Source organism: Oculina patagonica, chromosome 1 (genome assembly GCF_052425735.1).
Source record: "Oculina patagonica isolate OP01 chromosome 1, crgOcupat, whole genome shotgun sequence".
Taxonomy (NCBI): Eukaryota; Metazoa; Cnidaria; class Anthozoa; order Scleractinia; family Oculinidae; genus Oculina; species Oculina patagonica.
In genome coordinates this window covers 25,886,131-25,906,150 of record NC_135758.1, presented here as the reverse complement: position 1 = coordinate 25,906,150, position 20,020 = coordinate 25,886,131, and the positions used below count along the sequence as shown (strand labels likewise).

General features: G+C 36.2%; 2 protein-coding genes and 1 pseudogene across 3 annotated transcripts; 1 reads left to right on the top strand and 2 right to left on the bottom strand.

Moving 5' to 3' along the window:
- The first annotated feature begins 1,607 nt into the window (after nucleotides 1–1,607).
- On the top strand, nucleotides 1,608–7,785 carry LOC144643292 (quinone oxidoreductase-like). The gene is made up of 8 exons (XM_078502498.1): nucleotides 1,608–1,896; nucleotides 2,185–2,337; nucleotides 3,458–3,621; nucleotides 5,268–5,319; nucleotides 5,695–5,844; nucleotides 6,061–6,162; nucleotides 6,473–6,568; nucleotides 7,055–7,785. Exons 1-8 carry the CDS (start codon nucleotides 1,807–1,809, stop codon nucleotides 7,214–7,216), a joined length of 969 nt encoding a protein of 322 aa, XP_078358624.1. The 5' UTR covers nucleotides 1,608–1,806; the 3' UTR covers nucleotides 7,217–7,785.
- Nucleotides 7,786–7,909: 124 nt separating this feature from the next.
- On the bottom strand, nucleotides 7,910–13,266 carry LOC144642837 (uncharacterized; annotated as a pseudogene). The gene is made up of 5 exons (XR_013568787.1): nucleotides 13,214–13,266; nucleotides 12,165–12,320; nucleotides 10,694–11,768; nucleotides 10,151–10,222; nucleotides 7,910–9,739 (listed from the first exon to the last, which is right to left on the bottom strand). The product of XR_013568787.1 is annotated as an uncharacterized LOC144642837 (transcript).
- Nucleotides 13,267–14,891: 1,625 nt separating this feature from the next.
- Nucleotides 14,892–19,926, bottom strand: LOC144642702 (uncharacterized). The gene is made up of 5 exons (XM_078501740.1): nucleotides 19,560–19,926; nucleotides 18,271–18,401; nucleotides 16,632–17,838; nucleotides 16,029–16,136; nucleotides 14,892–15,504 (listed from the first exon to the last, which is right to left on the bottom strand). The coding sequence occupies exons 2-5, from the start codon at nucleotides 18,337–18,339 to the stop codon at nucleotides 15,194–15,196; spliced, it is 1,695 nt and encodes a 564-aa protein (XP_078357866.1). The 5' UTR covers nucleotides 18,340–18,401; nucleotides 19,560–19,926; the 3' UTR covers nucleotides 14,892–15,193.
- Nucleotides 19,927–20,020: the final 94 nt, after the last annotated feature.

Below are 20,020 nucleotides of genomic sequence, written 5' to 3'. Positions count from 1 at the left end.
TAATAATCAATGACTGATCAACTGATTCCTCATTTATAACCCATCGATTACTTAGGAAAAGTTCATTTAATATAACAAGGGGGAGGGGGGGGGGGGGAAATGAAGATATTGAAACTCGAAGCTTGAAATTTTAGCAGCCCCCCTCGCTAGCGGTTCAATTTTTTTAGGAGCCCCCCTTTGGAGGTCGAAAAAAATTCAGAGCCCCCCCCCCCCCCCCTTAAATTCTCGCAAACTAGGCGATATTAAACTTCTTCCACCTTCCCATTTAAGTGCCCTGGAATACTTATTGCAAATAGATGCTATCAGATGGACAGCAAAGAAACCGTTCAGTATTACATAGCATTACTGGAAACCCGGAAACAAATGAAAGCTGTACCACCAAAAGCGGAAGTTCAGCCACCTAAAGATCAATCATCCGAATCATCATAGATTTGTTAAAGCCTGCAAACTAGTAAGTGTGTACAATCGATCTGACATCCAGTGAGCTAACAAACAGTAATATTTCTTGTTACAGAGTAATCGTTTTTATAGTTCCCGTTAGCAGACTTTGAAATCTTGTTGAAACAATGTGGTTTTATTATAAAAAGGTTGGGAATTTCTAATTTTTGAAATTTGGGATGAACAAGGGTGTAATAATTACTGAGTTATATCTGTAAACCATGTGATAAAGCTGAGTTGCACAGGTCATTAAACTGTTGAGTTGAAAACCATCCGAATCCATCCGAATGTATGATGATGTCATGTAGGGCTTTCCACAAGTTGCTCGGCAACTTTTTGGCAACTTTTCATGATTCGAGCAACTTTTTCCCCTTCGAGCAACTTTTTTCCTCTCGAGCAACTTGTTGCATTTTGAGCAATTTCCAAACCGAAGATCTCCGAAGATTATCCGAGTATTGTTCAAAGGCAATACGAACGTTTCCGAAGATTTACGAAGTTTGCCGAAGACTTTCGAAGAACATCTGAAGACATTTCAACTTTCGGCTCATTTTGCATTAAAACATTACAAATTCGTCAGCAAACATGACGTCATTGATATCTTCACGATTTTTCTCAGTTAAGGAAATCCTTGTTATTTAACAAGTTTTTCCCTTAATATGTTTTATAGATACTTCTTTTGCTGTAAAATTGCATAAAACTGCTTAGAAATCTTACTCTCAAAGGGAAATTAGCATATATTTAGAGAAATTCTCCTGATTAGAAGCAACGTTTTGGATTTTTTGGAGCAACTTTGGAGCAACTTTTATTATCACGAGCAACTTTTTTAGATTTTTGGAGCAACTTTTGAGCAACTTTTTGAGAAATTGCGGGCAACTTTTTGGGAAATCTCGAGCAACTTGTGGACAGCCCTAATGTCATGTGTTGGTTTTGAAGTATACAAATTTTCGGAGCCCCCCCTCCTAACCCAACAATTTTTTCAGAGCCCCCCTTCGGGTGTCTAAAAATTTTCGGAGCCCCCCCTTTCCCTTATTGACGTCTTTTATCATCTATTCGTATATGGGGAAAGACTCCGAAGGAGAGACTAGACGCGCGCAGTTTCGAGGTGCTCGTTGGGACGAGAACGAGCCGTGACGAACTGACCATAAGGACTTCTGGGTAATCAGATTGGTCACGCTCGGTCACACAACTGAAGTCATTACGCACGGTGACTAAGTAAAACGTAAAGCAGTAGACCGATTGAACGGTAATAGCACACTTGTTGCGATATTATGTAGAGAGTTGCTAGCCGCCCTTGTGGTGTGATTTATCGTTGTTAGAAGAAATTGCAAGGTGTACGTACTGGAGAGCTCGATTCTTGAAGGTATATAAATGAAGGCGATTCGTGTGTCATCGTTCGGTGGACCCGAAGAGCTGAAACTTGTTTCAGATGTGCCAGTTCCTAGTGTCTCCAGTGGACAGGTGAGAGCTTTCTACTTTTATTTGAAATAAATCCATCTTCACCAAGATAAAAGCACATTACGTACGCGCACGGCTACTTTGTTTACAGCCTCGGATGGAGAGGAAGGGTAGGGACTGGGGAGAGGTCCCTGAATGTTGTGGAGCTCAGAGGCAACTATTCAGGAGTTCTTTGATATAACTTGGTGCTCTGAATTTTAGGGAATTTAACCTTAAATTATTCGAAACTTATGCATTACAGTAAGATAACTTGTAATACCATATTAATTATTTTTGTACATGTGCTTGTAGGTACTGGTTAAAATTAAGGCAGCTGGTGTCAATCCTGTGGACACTTATATTGCAACTGGAAAGTATGGTATTAAACCAGCACTTCCCTACACACCAGGCTCAGATGGTGCTGGGGTGGTACACAGTGTGGGCAAGGATGTAACAAATGTCAAAGTGAGTCACAAGATGTTGACAAGTATGAGCAACAAATAAGATGATAATTTTGTTTTACAGTGAAATGTTAACTCACTGAATGGCAAATTCAAAAATTATTCCATGGGCGCACATTGAATATGAGATGGTAGATAACCCACAAGGCACATAGCGTTGAGATGGCTATAACTATCTCATATTTAACAAGCACAAGTGGAACTAATTGTTTTATTTAAAACAGCCAATTAGAATTGCAATATTTGAGCTCCCCGGCTGTTCTTGCTGACGCATGCACCTACCATATTTGTGGTCCATGGTATATGAGCTCATATACCCTGGCCTGTAAACCAATCAAAACTCAGGAATTGCAATAAACCATGGCTAGGTTTTAATAAAAATGAGTACTAGCTGGTAATCATGTCACTCGATCATGATATCACACTAGTAATCATATTTGATCATGCATGCAAGTTATGTAAGCTTCTACCAGTCCTGAAAGAAATACCTCTAAATTACATCAAAAAGGCAGAAAACCAAGTTGAACTGAAATTTTTTTTGTGTAGCTTAATACATTCTAATGGAGTTGGACAGTGGGCAGGAACCTGTAAGTTAAAAGGGGGGGGTGGGGGAGAATCTACATGAGGTGAAAGAAGGGAGAGTGGAAAGTGATATCGACTTTGTTTAACGAGGGTTTGCACGTAACAGTCTTGTGACTGCCATACCTGTGGCCCTTGGATTGCCGATTGAATTGGGATTTCGAAGTGTTTGTTTTTGTGGAGTGAGAAAAACCGGAAAACCCGGAGAAAAACTCCAGAGCAAGGGTGACAACCAACTCAACCCAAATAAGGTGCCGGGTCCGGGAATTGAACCCAGGCCACATTGGTGAGACACAAGCACTCTTGCCACTGTGCTATCAATCCCTGCTCCCAAGGTGATAGTGGGGACAGAGTGAAATTAGGAATATTTTTGTAACATTTTGCAATTGAAATAGCACAAAAAGGCAGGAACCACTGAGAAAAGGGTGGGATCAGGTAGCTGAAGGTACAGGAAGTAGAAAGTGCAGACCTGCCCCCACCCCATCCCCATACATTCTAGCGGTCAATTCTTGTCTAAATATTGTGGGTTGATTTTTTCCCTACAGGAAGGAGACCGTGTATATGTGGGTGGCAGCTTAACTGGAACTTATTCAGAGTTTGCTTTGTGTAATGCCAGCAGTGTTCATCTTATGCCAGACAGTGTTTCCTTCAGTCAAGGAGCAGCCATTTATATACCATATTATTCAGCCTACAGAGCATTGTTCCAAAGGTACAATATTAATCCATGGAAAAAAAAAAAGAAAATAAATTCAATATTTCATGTATAGCAAATGTGGTGGAACTAACTGTTCTGGAGGATTGAAGAGACGAATGGGATGGATGATGGGATACATTGATTTGGTAACTAGCTATTTCAACTCAAAATGTGTTACATTAAAGATACACCCTTAAGGGACCCTAGTCACACCTAAATGTTTTTGTTGTCATACAGGATTTTCGGTATTATGTTTTGTGCGATGGTGTCTAAACAAAAGAGATTGATTGAAACTGCTAAAGGTAATTTACAGACTTCTGGTAACATAACTTGCAGTGATGCAATGAGATTTGCTTCACCATACAATTTTTATAACTGTGATGGCATTTAAAATGTTGATTTCATGGATTTCAAGGTGTGGCTGACAAGGGTCCATTAACATTGCATATTTTTAAACAAAGTACTTTCAATTGTAGATTGAAGGTATGTAAATTTTAAATCAAATTAACTAAATTATTTTTCCATATTAAAATAATATATTCGTTAAATTATGTAATCTAAAGATGGTGCCAAATACATTTGACAATTTTTGTAAAATTTGTTATAGTTGGTATTTAAAAACAGGTTCCTCATATCTACATATTTGTTTTTTTTTTTAATATTTATTGAGAGACACCTAATAAGTTAAAGCTAATTTTAAAAGAGCCCTGACTCAAATATGTTACATTAAAGATATGCCCTTAAAGGACCCTTGACAGGCCTTTGTTTTTGTTGACATGCAGGATTTTTGTTATTATATTTCATACAAAGCTTGTCTAAATGAAAGAGATCATCGTGGAACTGCTAAAGGTAATTTTACAGACTTCCAGTAACACAGCTTGCAGCATGCAATAAGTTTTAATTTTGCTTCACCATACAATTTTTATAATTTCAATGGCATTGAAAATGATATTTTCATGGATTTCAAGCGAGGCAGACTAGGGTCCTTTAACATTGTATTTTGTAAATTGAAGGGATATAAAATTTCAAATCAAATTAATTTTATTATTATTATATTTATTAAACTTATAAAATTTTTAATTATGTTTAAAAATGGCCTAATTAAAATAAAGAAGGTGCCTCATGAATACATTTAACAATTAATGTAGAATTCTTATAGTATTTAAGGTGCCTCATATCTACATATCTTTTTTTATTAAATATTTATCCATAGACATCTTATTAGCTAATTTTGAAATTATTGTAATTATTTTAACTATACAAACATTAAAACAATAACACCATCACTGCATTGAAAAGATATTAACTTAATATGCTGTCACAAATTCACGACATTAATGTTTAACATATATTACCATACACCAGAATAAAGGAAAATACGAAATTGTACCAAGGGTAAAATTGAACCACAACATAGCTTCATGATCAAGGTTTATTTTTAGGATGGAAATATATATTTTATGTATCTTCCATTGTTTATTCATGAGGGAGTCTCTTGAAACTTTGAAGTCACATCGTATACAATATACTTTGAGTAATACTGTACATACAACAGTGGCTTACAAATTTGGACTAATAAATCATCAGAAATGTGCATGGACAACATTTTCGACTAAATGTTGTTTAAATTTTGTAATAAATATTGATTCTGTTTCATGCAGTATACACACCAAGGCAGGGGAGACAGTGTTAGTCCATGGAGCCAGTGGGGGAGTAAGTATGTCATTTGTACAGGCACACCTATTGTTATATATCAGACTACATGAAGTATCGTGTATACATTTTTAATATGCAATCATTTACCATACTTAATTTGCATATTTTGTACCTTTGTTCTTTATATAAAAACAGAGACATGAGTCCCATTAGTCCAAAGTCCTCATGTCAGGCTTCATGCCTCTAAATAGCCAATACCAATTACGGTATTTGCTAGTGCAGTTTTGATCAAGACCTGCCAGTAACCAACATTCTGAGTGCATTGCTTCATTGAACTCTAATTATTTTCAGTATTTTATATGATTGTAAATTTGCTACTTCAATAAATGAATGGCATTCTGAATGTAATCCTTTTCTTTGACTGCCCTTTAGGTTGGCATAGCAGCAGTACAACTGGCCAAGGCTTATGGAATGATTGTTCTAGGAACAGCAGGAACTGCTGAAGGTGAAAAGGCAGTGAAACAGGCTGGGGCTTCTCAAGTGTTCAATCATAGACAAGATGGATATGTTCAAAATATTCTGGTACTGAGGTCAAAACACTGTGTAAAAAATTTTGATTTTTTTTTTTGAAATTAACCTTATAATTTAAAGTGGAATGTTTAATTTAAATGTTGCTAGCTATGCTAGGACATTTTTATTAATATTTGCCATATTTTTAATTTAATGCACAGGAGCTCGATCAGTACTTTCACCTTTAACTAATTGTGATATTGTTATTTTATACTTCATTTTCAACAGGATGCAACTGGTGGCCGTGGTGTAGATGTCATTGTAGAGATGTTAGCAAGTGCCAGCTTATCAAAAGATCTCAAGCTTGTGGCAAACAAGGGACGCATAGCGGTATGACTGTCTTGCACTATTACGCAATTGTACAAGTTGCATAATTAATATTGAGAGGAACATTGATTCCTCATTAGTATTTTTTTTTGCCAGCTTCATTCAGAACAATAGTCAATGACAGTAAGCAAGGACTGCATGACTATAGTCGTTTTATTGCTGAACCCATTTACCATTTTTATCAGAACATTGGAATATTAATCTAATTAATTTTGAAATTAATAAAAAGAGAATTATTTAACTGCAAGTCTGTTATAAAGCCTGGGGTGGATTCAGTTTTCATGTGTGTTTATATCGGGCATTGCTTTTTTAGGTGGTTGGCAGCAGAGGAACAATTAAAATTAATCCAAGAGAAACTATGGCTAAGGAGTGCAGCATTGTTGGTGTTCTCTTACCTCGAGCTAGTAAGGTAAGAAAAATTAGTAAACAGTATAATTATGATGATTTTATATTAATGTACACTGTGATGGATGATGACAAATAATTTGGCTGACCCTGAGTGAATTAACTATGAAGAATCATTATTGCCTTGTTCTTTCGCTGTCTAGCAATTTTACTATTAAACTGTACCTATTATGCCATCTTATACTAACATTCTAGATATTGGATCCAAGTATAGGTTGAAACGATATGTACATACTGTACTTGTATTACACTTCACATACATTACAAGAACTTGCACTGGAACCTTCAGAAAAATGTATGATTCTTTACGGTCACTAAAAATGACATTTTACAAAATTATTATACAGATATACATATAGCGTTGAGAGTATTCATTCAAGTTTATTTTTTAGACTCTACATGCAGTTGTGGTATATAAACCAGTGGCAGAAAGTGTATTTTCCATTGTCATTATTTTCTTATTGTTGTTTTATACAATTGCATTTTACAGGATGAGATGAACGAAATGTCATCTGCAATAGCAGCTGGGCTGCAGGCAGGTTTTTTGAGTCCAATAGTTGGACATGAATATCAGTTGAGCCAAGCTTCAGATGCTCACAGGGATATTGAAGAAGGCAAAGGAGCAAAAGGAAAGTTGGTCTTGCTAACTTAACAGGCAGGGAATGTGGCAATCACAGCCTGACAATTGGTTAGAAACGTGTTGTCACGTTTAAAAACTGTGGCATGTAATGAATGGTACTCAAAAAGCATTACAAGCGATATTTACAGCAGTTGTATGGCTTTATTTCATTTTAAAGTTAGCTTCATTTACAGGTTGCAAACGGACAGTGAAATGTTTCAACTCCCTTGTGAGCTTTTTGGAAATATTAACTATTGCAGTGAATGACACTATAAACAATTCTAGAGGTTCTTCATATGTGTAGTGTAAATGTGGCTTTTCCCATGTCACGTTTTATTGTTGTACAAAAATACTTGGTTTGGTACAAGGAAGCAAACGTCCCTAGTTACATTTCATGAGTAGACGAAACATAATTTCATTATTCAGTATTATTCATCATTTGTTAATATTTGTGTACATTTATGTAATATTTAATATTACATAAATGGTCTTAAATATTATTTTTTTACCTATTTAAGTCCAGAATTTTTCAGCCTATAATAAGTAATTCCAGATTTGTCAAAGAGCAATAACAATTCAAATAACCATGATAACTAAGGAATAAAATAATAATAATATTACTTTCCGATGTACACTTTGATACTGTTGTACTATTGTATTTTAAAGTTTATGGTAAATTTCTGATGCAGAATAATAAAAAAATAAATAAATAAAAATGTGTTTATAGTGGTCATACACTTAGTTTCATATCTCAACGAGATAGCTAGTTTACAGGCATGCCACTGAACCAGAGGAAACAAATAATTTATAAATGAACATAACAAGGTTAAAAATCCTAACTGGCAGGAGGCAGACCAGTTGGCTATATACAAAGCGTGGTCGAGGATTTGAACCCGGGACAACCGAGAAACAAATCCAGCTAGTGGCAAGGGCAGGCCTCGAACCGGTGACCTCCGGATTACAACACCAGCGCCCCAAACCACTCGGCCACGCTTGCCTCCGAACACTAAATCACACTAAAACAATAAGTCACACTAATACAATAATGTGATGTAGTTGGACATAAAAATAGAGTTCATCTCTTAACAGTGTGTTTTTAATTAGTATTTTTCCTTTGAAAATATTTATATACTTGACAACCTCAGACTCTAGTTGGCTATTTTAAAAAAATTACAACAAATGTTCTCCCAGTTATTTTCAGTTATACCAAATATGTATGCTGTGCAACATTTTGCAACTTACTAAAATGTACCCATATAAATTATAGTGTACAATCACTTTAGATCACGACTTTTAATTAATAGTTTTATACATGCATTTAGTAAAATTTACAATTAAATTGTTACAAATGGCAGCAAAGGTTTTTCTATGAAACCTCCCTCTGCTCCCATCCAAATAGGCATGCATTTGAGTCATATGCTAAAGAAATTATTAGAAAATACTACTGATCTTCATTTTTGAATTTTTTTTGCTTTTCTAAAATTCGTTTTTTTTGGAGAATTACAATATTGTTTTTCTACTAATTTAAATAAGTTGTACTACAACCAGACTAGTACTAAATATTTCTCTATTAGAGCTGAAAAGTACCTAACTCGAATTCCAAAAACAGCATGCTGTTCACTTCAAGCACCACAACAATTATTTACTAGAACTAGCCAAGAGACAATTAATCCGTGCATTACTTGTTGTCTTTTTGTCATGCAGCTTAGTTTATGAAAGTTCTCTTGAAAAATATTTTGATAACTTGTCTTTATTAACTTTGGAAAAAATGTTTGGTTTATAACTCGTTTCTAAAAGCTCAAACTTGGAAACTATTTAACAAATTTTTGAACAGCTGCATATTTTTAAGCTGAAAGTGTATTCATGGCAGTACATTTTTAACAATCATAAGTACAGGTGACATAAATTACCCATGAATTTGCACATTCCAGTTGGTCACAGTTGTGGGTGTTGATTAAACATGGATGTCTTGGTCGGGTAAAAGTTAATAATCATGTATATAACAAAAAAAAATATGCATGGCCTTTAAGCTTTCTGTTTTGAAAAGCACCTTACAGTGTTTTACAGTTTGTATTTATATCTGTATACAAAAAAAGTTTCTTTTAAATATTGTCTATATAGAAACAATGCAGCAGTGATTCATACGATTTTAGTTTTAATTATCACAAAAGCTACTTCCCATGAGCTATATTCTCTTAAATTACCTGTTCTGCTAAGTTTATTTCTTGGCTTGAGTTGAGAATATTTAACTTCTTGCTGTTGTGATTTGTTGACGTATAAGCAAGGCAACATCTGGACGATTTACTTTTGGACCCTCTAGTGTGTTTATTAAGTCACCAACAGTTCTGCCCTGACATTTGTCAAGTATTTCCAGCAATTCTTTAGTAGGACTTTCTACGCCCCTTTTGTACGCAGTTTCCAGGTACTTGAGTCGATCTCTGTCAATCCCAAAGGCTCTACCTACTGTTTGCCAGCCATATTCACCCTTGTGACGCACATCCAGTTTCATTATAAGTTTGTTTTCGAGATCTAGAGATATGTCTGACAAAGCAAGACCTGTAGTGTAGAAATAAATTAAATCAGAATTGTGTAAACTTGACATGATTCAAGGTCTAGTGAATCTTCAGCGTTGGTTTCTGTGCTAACTTCCATTCAGCTATCAGATTCAAGGTAGGCCTCATCAGATGTTAGTATGTGTGGTAACTATTTCATTTGATATAATTCTCACTGTTATGTTTCTCCTCTTGTTTGCTACCTTGCTTTTCTCTTACTTTTGGTAATTCCATTCACAAGCAATATCACCGGTTATTTTATATGGGTATCTTGAATTTAGTTAATAAAATGGTGATGATTCAATTAAGAATTATATCCCTGGTGATTGAATAACTTTAAATAGACAATATCTATTCGGTATCAAGATACAGTAACATTTGTTTGTTTGTTTTTTAAATAACGAATTTTGCTTACCTTCAAAATCAACAGTAGCTGCACCTTTCTCAGAGGTGTCAACCACAAGAGGGATTTCTTGGAAATCACATTCTGAAAGTTAAACATAAGCAAGTAATTAAGAAAATACAACGAAAGCACAAACATAGCTTAGTACACGTGAACGTGCATTTTTCTAAGTCATTTGTGTCTCATTCAACCTTACCAAAATAAAGTCATGAATAAAGTTGATTAATAACAAGTAACAAAGTAAGTAATTCATCATCATCAACACGCCTTCTTTAAGCGTTTGTTAATGTTTAGAACAATGCTTAAACAAATACCATGCACTATATTAATTGTTGGGAATAAGGGCCATTACTTCTCGGTACTCTTGTTCTCATATAAACTGTATGGTTAACACTAATGCACTATGGTGTGATAGGCTAAGTAAACTAACAGTAAAATCATCCGGCAAATTGCATTTATTGGGAGCAACAGTAATTTCTCTTGTCATTGTACTTTTAATTGATGGACTACTGATTAAAAAAATATATTAGTGATAGTTATTCTTAGCTGTCTTACCTGTCTTAAATGGTACGGATTCTTCACCATCTAAATACACTCTTACGCAACACGTAATTGTACAACAACTTCCTGGAAGTCTTCCAGATTCCCTTTTCCATGCTATGAGCATAGCAATTAAAATCAGTACCAGAACCGCAATGCTCGCGAGTGCAATTAAAATGGTTTGAAAACTACTGAAATGGTTTGAAGTCAATGGTAACGTTGGTTTCAAGTCACTGTATTCAGGAACAGTGCCCAAACCCTCCTGCGATTTGCTTTGGGTAGTTATTGAACTGGTTGTACCATCACCATCCACAGTAGCTGTGGTAGGAGGACTTGAATTATCATCTTCAGGAGTGGTAACCTCTTCGGCCTCTTTCATGGCATATTTATCAGTATCTTTGCTTTGTATACTCATGTTAGCTTCTCGTTTAAATTTCGTTTTCTCTATCTGGGAAACGATGTCCTCCAACACCCAGTTTCTTGCAACCTTTGAACTATCACTTTGAGAACCACTTTGATGAGTTATCTGTCTTTCCTGTGTAATTCGTCCGGGTGTTGAAAACATTTTGGCAACTTTCTTTAACTTTGGAACTCGCTTCTTCGCATTGTCCATTTGTTGGGTGCAATTAGTTCTTTTGCACTGTTTTAAATATATGCACTCTTACTCAGCAAAGCGCTTGATCCCGCAGCATGTAGAGCACTTCTTGCAAGATTCCATAGTATAGTCTTCTTGATAGTACCCACGAGGACATTCGCCACACTGTGTATTCTTCTCAGATGTACACTGGATCATGGTCGGTCTAAGACCACAGGGTTGGCAAGGTTTACACCTACCTGTTCCATGCCTCTCTTTAAAAGTGTCCGATGGACATGTCTTACACTCCACAGAGGTTTCTAACTGTGTTGTGCTGCCACATGGTGGTACAAGTTGTTGTCCCGAGGGACATTCTGTACAGGGTTTGCACCTGATGGATATATTTCTGTCATCCAGAATCTTGTATGATGAAGGTGGACATGGGCTAAAGCCGTCAGGGTATGCGTCTTCATCTTGCAATTGGGGTAACCTCCATAGGCACCAAAGCTGACAAAGCTGTAGGATAAAAAAAGTCGTACCTGTCAGTTTACGCTCTTAGTAAATCACTACATATCGCAAGGTGACTTAAAAGGCCATGCAGTGCAAAATTTGTTCAACTGACAAAGCTCGTGCAGAAATTCTCCCAGCTTACAAACAAATAAATGAAGTCATCAGAAGAGACTGGATTTATTTCAGTTCATTCGACTTAATTTGCGAACTTAAATTATTCATTCAAAAATGCTGGAAACTTCGTGAAGATATAAAAACAACGTAGCCTGTAGAATGTCACGAAAAGGTACTTATTAAGCTAATGATTAGCCTTTTTCTCCTGCTGATTACAAATTTAAAGACATTTGTCTCACATATCTTACAGATTATCTATACTGTGTAGTTCTAAAGGTAATCACTTACAAAGCAAACAAGGAAGAATACTACAAAGGCAAGCTGAATAATCGAAAGAATCTTTGCAGGCCATCGATTGTAACGCTTCACTTCAGCAGCCCTTACCACAACAGGATTTCGATTAAAGACTGCAGGGCTGCTTGAACTTGAAGGAAGTATCGCAGCCTGAAAAAGAAAGAGAAAATGGAATCGGAATGAAATTTAACTACACCACCGTGACATACCGAATTTATATGTCTTTCAAAACTTTTCTTCGGTAGCAATGGCTATGTTAAAAGGCTTCCTTCCATGAGTAATCAACATGGACATGTGACGTCTAAATAATATTGACCTCTCATTCGGATGTCGAGAAGGCTACTTCGGAGAAACATGACAGAATATCCAGTTTTCGGCCTGATCTATGTCATATAAAACCTTGACCTATTATAAAGTGGTATATACGATAAATTCACGAGAGATGCTGATTCGTTTCGACAGTAAACCCATTCATAAACCAAATAAAAAGTTGAGCACGACGATTCTCACGAATGTTTACAATTCTGAATATGTAATTTTTTACGCTCTGATCATGCGAATCTAGACCTTGACAGTACAATCAATATGACGTTAAAAAATCCTTACAATTCTAAAGTACTTCACCAGTTCAAGTTATAGTTTTGAAACAGACATACACCAGCATGCCTACATTTAACTATAAACAAAGCGAATTTCGGAATGACGTCGCGGGCAACAATATTGTTGCTGTTACCGACTTTAGTGATGCATTTGTAAACAGGCAACCTATCTTGAGTTTTCAAAATTAACACTGCCGACTAAGAGCCCGTGTATCCTAAACTATACTCCTATTTCCGTCAAATTGTATACGTTAGCCAAACATAAGTTCAATTAAGGTCTATTAATGGCGACAATGTGACGACACGGAACAATATCCTGAAATTATTGAAAGCTTGCAGCGACGCTAGAATCATTAAGTTCAAATATTCAGCCTCTTCGATGTAAAACACACCGATCGCACGTTGCGATATATGTTGCTACCAGACAAATATTAGTGACAGTACCTTGTGATGTCTTTCCATACTTGCTGTTTGTAGTTAAGCGTTGGCTTCTTCTTCTAAGCGTAAAATTCTTCAACGGAATCTTTCATTGAAGCCTCGCACCTATCAATTCCGAGAATCGAAAGCAAACCCAGGTTACCGCGCTGAAAATGTGAATAATTATGTGGGGGATTCCCCGTTGTATCATAGCAACCCCTACAATATAAACCTTGCAATAGGACATGAGCTTAGTGGATAGAGCAGGGTGGCTAGAGAGATGTTGGTGATTGGAAATATTACATCCCCAGTAGCACAAATCAATAAACCGCCCGTTAAAGCCTACTTTTGAGACACATCATGAGGCAAAGATCGAACCAAAGACTGTTTTGCATTATAGGGCACGTAATATTTAAATGATTCTTAACGATATATTTTTGTTCTGTATTTTCGTCATGCTATGCAGTGTTTCTTATCCTCTTTAGTTGTTTGCTCCATAAAAATAAAAAAAAAACGGCAATGAAATGTGCATTCTTACATTAATAAAATTTCATTTAAATAACAAAGAAAGAAAGAAACGGATCATGTTCTTATGTAAATTAGGCAAGACTGCTTGAATCTATTGCCCAAAAGAAATAATGTTCAACACGAAACGATCCGTTTTAATCATGTCTAGTTTTGACCATCCAAGAGTCCTTTTAAGCTTTCGAGTTTAGTTATTATAACAACATTTAGAGCAATCATTCAATGTTTTTTAAAGGACCACTTTGTAAGGAACAAAATATCCGGTTTATAATATATAGCAATCCGCGCCCTCGAGGTCGCCCAGTGCTTGACGTGTGTGCAAATTGTTCCTCTCAAGTAATACGTAAAACCATTAAGGTACTCAGGTCTTAAGTGTCTTTGCGGGGATCTACTGCAGTAAAGAAAGGGCAAATAGCACTCGGGCTCTTGAATTTTGTGCATACAGGCTCACATATAACCGCTCCACTTCCGTCGTTTAATAGGTTCATTTTTGCCACGTCACACACATGCGTACAACTTCATTTCACGTATCACGCACTATTTTGATCAAATCACGCTTGCACAATACTCCTATACCACTCTAAGTGTGTTTAGTTTTTATCGTGACTATTCTTTTCTTGTTTATTATTTGGTAACTTCAGGGAGGTCGTTTGTTTTTATTATTGTAAGGCTTTATAAGTGACGTTCTCTACAACCTAAACAAGGATAGGAAATAAACATGGCCATTGATTGGGCTAATGTCGTGCATACAGTAAAAAGAGTAGGCACCAGGTTAGTTCGTGAAGCTAGATAAAGCCTTGCAAAAAAGAGTTCAGCACATAACCCAAACTATATGTTGCCCATTAAGTTCAAAAGCTGGAAACTAAAAAAAAGCTTTTTTATCGATTATCAAGACAATGAATATTATGACAATGAATTTTGGTACCTCTCAAGTGAACAACCAACGTGGCCATGGGTAGCCATGACGTCGTGCAAAACAAGTAAATGTGACCGAAAACTAAGATAAACTGTGCATGCCGAAATCCATGAAAAAAAAAAAAAACATGAAAAAAACAATAGGAAACTGAGAGACATTGGTACGTCTGACCTAATCCGGACTTTGTAAAGTGCAAATTGAGACTTATGACTTGACAACTAATCAGTGGATTTTCCTTTTATGTAAAGGGACAAAGTAGACATTTCTACAAACTTTGCATTTATTGAATTTGACCAACATCTAAGTATATACCGTCACTTTAACAAGACATGGCAAACATTTACCCTTGTCAGAAATATTTTTCGGTGATTGTTTTTCATAATTAGCTTCTGATCTGTCTTCTTATCAGTGTCATTATCACACTGCGCAATTCCAACGTACTTTACTGAGATGCAGATATGAAACTTAACAGAGAGTTGGAGAGAGTTATCTCTGAAATAAGCGGAGGCAGGAGCTTATGCTCCTCATTTGAGATGTGATTAATAGCATTAGAAAAATTCAGCTACTTAAAGCCTTGTTACGCGGTGTCGTATAATAGTTTTAGCAACACTACCAAGTTCTACACTTGGCTTCTGGAGTACATCAATGAGATACGAAATTGTTCTTCCTTGGCTTCCTAATTTCTCTAGCAGTAACTTGGTAGGGCTTTCATTTTTTCCACCTAAGTGCCCATAATATTTAAGTTCACGTTGTGAAATTTCAGCCGCGTTGCCTACTTTCTGCCAACCATACACCTTGCTTTCAGCTTTGTGTGGCACATCTAGACTCATAACCAAGATATCCTCCAAATCTGGTGGTATTTCTGATAAGTTAAGATCTAAAAAAATAATTTATTATATAAATAGGCGGCTCTTCTTCAGTTCTGTTTGATCAACTGTCGATTAGTATACAACCTCCAAGATACACATAACATAACAAGATAAACACATCACTAAACAGTCTGCAAAGTCAGCTTTAAACAAATTCGTATAAAGAGGGTCCTGAAAAAGGGGGGGGGGGGAGAAAGAAAGGGAGGGAGGGAGGAGAAGGGTTGTAAGTCCCATTTCCCATTACAAATTTTGCCCAAGTCCAATTTCCCGGTACCAGTTCTATTGTTTATTTGTTTGTGAGTCCCATTGACCGAAATCAATTTGCCCAAATCCCAATTTCCATTTTACACCTTCAGGCCCCTCTACAAAGATGAATACCAGGCAGCACTGTATTTCTTTGAAGAGTAGATTTTTAGTCCAAGATAGTTGTTTTCAAATGTTATTGTAAAATTGCAACACTGCTTTTCTTAAGCTAATTTCGTCTTGCCCAAAAACATTAAAGTTTGTAGACTATAATGAAAGCATTCCTTACCCTCCAATATTGTGACAGCAACATTTTTATCAAGAGGCTCATTAGTGATTGTTTCATCTCCCGAGAACTCTTTGTCTTCTTTGTCCGAAAATTCATCAAATGGATCGTCTTCATAAAAAATTCAAATAAGAGTTAAAATAAATACTATTGAAGGGAAGAAAGAATTAAACACAGGAAAAACAGTATTTGACATAAATTGGCACAACTGGTACCTATGTATACTGGTTGTGATGTCGCTCATTGATGGAATATTATACCCAACTTAATCAGTTTGAAATTATATAATTAAAGAGTGGCTGATAAGAGACGTTATGCTAAATGTATCACTTGAAGCCCATTCAATTTACCAAGAATCACTTGGTAATTTCTCTAAAATTGCTAAATATTAAGGGAAATTGAGATGAAATAAATGAGTGCCACGTGATTGGTTGATACATGATGCTAGGCTGTAATAATCAGTCAACAATAACAACATGAATGTCCTTGTTTAAGGATAATATTTGAGTGAGATGCCTGGCCAGGGTCTGCATGAATTTGGCCAGCATTGACAGAGTGCGTTTTGGCAATTAAATAACTGATAATTATACATATATTTATTCTCACCTTCGCGTTGGAGTTCTTTAGGCTTTGATGTGCCACTTAACTTCCTATAACCTTTCGGAATTTTATGACACTTTTTAAATGCCGCGTATATGATCAGTCCTATGAGACCAAGAATAAGAACCGCAACAATGGTGCCAGTAAAGCTGCTTAGAAAAGAACTTGGGTTTATTAGTTGAGTTTGAGTTGTTGATGCCATAGTCATTGAATTGTGTGGTGTCAATTGTCCTAACTCACTTCCTGCTGTTGTTGGTGCAGACATGGTTTGTTGGAAGGTAAACCGATTCTTGTCTGAAAACTTTTGGGATTGCACAGTTGGCTCTTTATTTTCAACAGAATGGGTATTAGTGTCCTCCAGGTTGTTTTTCGTAGGAGAAGGATCTTGTTTTGTCCCAAGAATGTCAGCCTGCTCCTGAACGTTTTTGAGAATATCAGGAATCTCGAGAAACTCTAAATCCTCGAGTTCCTTCCTATCAATGACTTTTTCCGTTGTTTGGCCATCGCTGCTATCCTTATAATTCCCTTGTGCAACATCTTGGGCCCTGACGTCTCGTTTAGTGTCCGAACGAGTAAGCCCATCTTGCTTGGATTTTATAACGCTTTCAAGCAACTTCGATTTTTCCTGGCTGTCTTTCTGTAAGTTGGTACCACTTGTAATTGAAGTGGTATTGTAAGAGCCATTCATAGATTTTGCAACCAGTCTGGAAAAAATAAGACTTAAATGTTTTATTTTTGTTTTTGTTGTCCTAGTACAGCGACCCCTGCACTTTTTCGTTAGGAAGCATTCCAGTTCAGCAGGAGAGTTTCTGCCACAGCACGAGGAGCAATGTTTGCATATCTGAGTCGTATCGTCTTCGAAGTGCCTCCACGGACAATCTTCGCATTTTGTGTTCTTCTCTGCAGAGCAAGAGCTCATAACATTTCTGGGGCCACAATCAGTGCATATCTTACAGGCAGCACTATTAACCTCATCTGAATATGTTCCTGGTTTGCACAAAGTACACTCACCAGATGCTTTTACTGCCAATGTGATACCACATGGTGGAGAAGGTTCCTCCCCTGCAAGACACACTGGGCAGGAAAAGCACCTGACCTTGCTACTGTTGTTACTGACATCTTTTAGAACAGTGTATGTCTCTGGAGGACACTGCTCAAGACCATCTGGATGAAATTCATCGTTGTCCTCTAGATCTTTCCAGAAGGACCATACCTTACAGCCAAGAAAGAAAGCAAAAAGAAATTCTTACATTTAAAACTAAGTCAAGTAAACATTCATTGTGTTAAAAAATGACTGCATTTATCTTTCCAATAATTTTAAAAAATGTATTTGTAGGATAACATGTCTGTCTGCCACTTCTAACACTAGAGATTTATAGTTTATGCCAAAGTTTGCATTTGAGAGCCACAATCTTTTTTTTTTATTATGTCATGGTTGAGAACGCACGTGTATGTGTTACCCCATAACTGAGCTTTTGCCAAATTTATTATTGACTTCTGAAAAATGTACATTTTTAAAAGGCTATTTTACTCTTGTACGATGTTAATTATACTGCAAATAACTGTGTCCAAGTGAATTAGGTAGTATAAAAGGTAGTATGATATTCCTTTGGTTTACAAATCTTGTAAGAACAGCTTGACATACCCACAATAAGAACACAAGTCCAACAATAAACAACAACTTGATCAGAAGGTCTGATTCTAATTCCATCATCCTGGGTAAGGATTTTGGTTGTATTTCCTTGAAAGATGAGATTGAAAGATCCTGGGGCCTCCCTATGTCAAGAATTACCAGGTTTAGCATTCAGATAATAAAATTATAAAAGATATAATTTAATTTGTTTTTTGCGTTAGGTTTTGGAGTGTTTCTTTTTCTATTTTCGTTCAGTTGAACAACTGGTAGTGGCAATATGCACCGAGCTCGATTCCCAAGCAATTTCGCCCAGCAACATACTTCATCGGCTCACTTGAGTCAAGAGGTCGACTTGAAGCTGACATTCTCAAACACTGTTTAAAATTCGGATCATGTTTACTTATGGTCTTTACATTAGATCATTATTCTGTTCGGCATACTGTCTTCAAACGTATATATTTTTCTGTTTCCCTTTTAGTGTTTTGTTGTCTCGACCTCGAAAGTTATTAATTAACACAACGGAAACGAGAAGCGGAAAGGTTAGGTACCTTGGTAATCAAAACAATACAATAGTCTTTTCTAATCCAAGCTAAAATTATGTTAACGTTAGTACGCAGAGCTTCAGAAGCAGTTAGCTTGCCTGTTTCAATCCACATTTGTCGATAAGAAATACGTAAGAATCGAGTTAATATCTTAATATACTGAAAGCATTAAAGGCAATGAGTGTCGAGGAAATCAAAACCAATGTGCTACATAAATATTGTGATCATAAAACCATAACATCTTACGATTCAAAGAATTCTGTAATCATAACATGTATCTCAATCTTTACGTAAAATCGTCGATAGAGTAGTAATAGCAATATTGTTTTTTGAAGATTCCGCACCTTAACGGCAGTCTGAGCACTGTCTTAGCTGGAAGTCTTTAGCGAATTGCCGTAATGATGTAGGCTTCATGAATTCCTGATGATAATAAACTTCACGTCGTTCAACTAATACACCACATCTTCTTTATTTCGTTTTACACAAACACCAATACGGTTAAGTGAAAATAAATATATTTGGAATAGATGTTAAGAAGGCTTAACTGGTTATCAGTTACAGCATGTAACTGAAAAATATTCTAAGGTTATAACCGCGAAAATGCGAATGTTTGGTGCATAATTTTTTTAACACATTTACTATGTCTTCTGGGCAATAAAGACCAGTAAAGCGTTGCTTCCTTTTATTTATATATGATGTTTTTTTCACTTTAAAATTTCTACATCCTTTATTACAACGACAATAAAGAAACAAACATACCTTGATATGTATTTTTATCCGTTGCCAGAAACCCTTCGTATTAAAGCCGGTATACGCTAGCTGCTTTCATTCGGCTGTTGAGCTTTGGCGCTTTCGATGATGTCGTCAAACGTTTAATATTTAGAGACGTTGCTAACAGAAGCCGTCTACTGATTTTTGCTGTTTTACTTCAATAGCCAGCGGGAATATACACCCTGATGTTCTTAAATAGAAAATACTATTACGGTTAGAATCAACTCTTGTTTGGCGGTCAGTCGTGCAAATTAGTTTTTCTCGGAAACACAGCACACGGAACTTGAATATTTCATGAGGCTGTCTTTCGGCCAAGTGTGACGTCAAGATGGTTGGATATTAGCCAAGTTCTTCCTTTTATGTGTGCTAATATTCAGCCACCTAAACCAAACAAGCTTGGCCAATAAAGGTTCTTATATGCGTAAAAAAACTATGAATACCGGGCAATT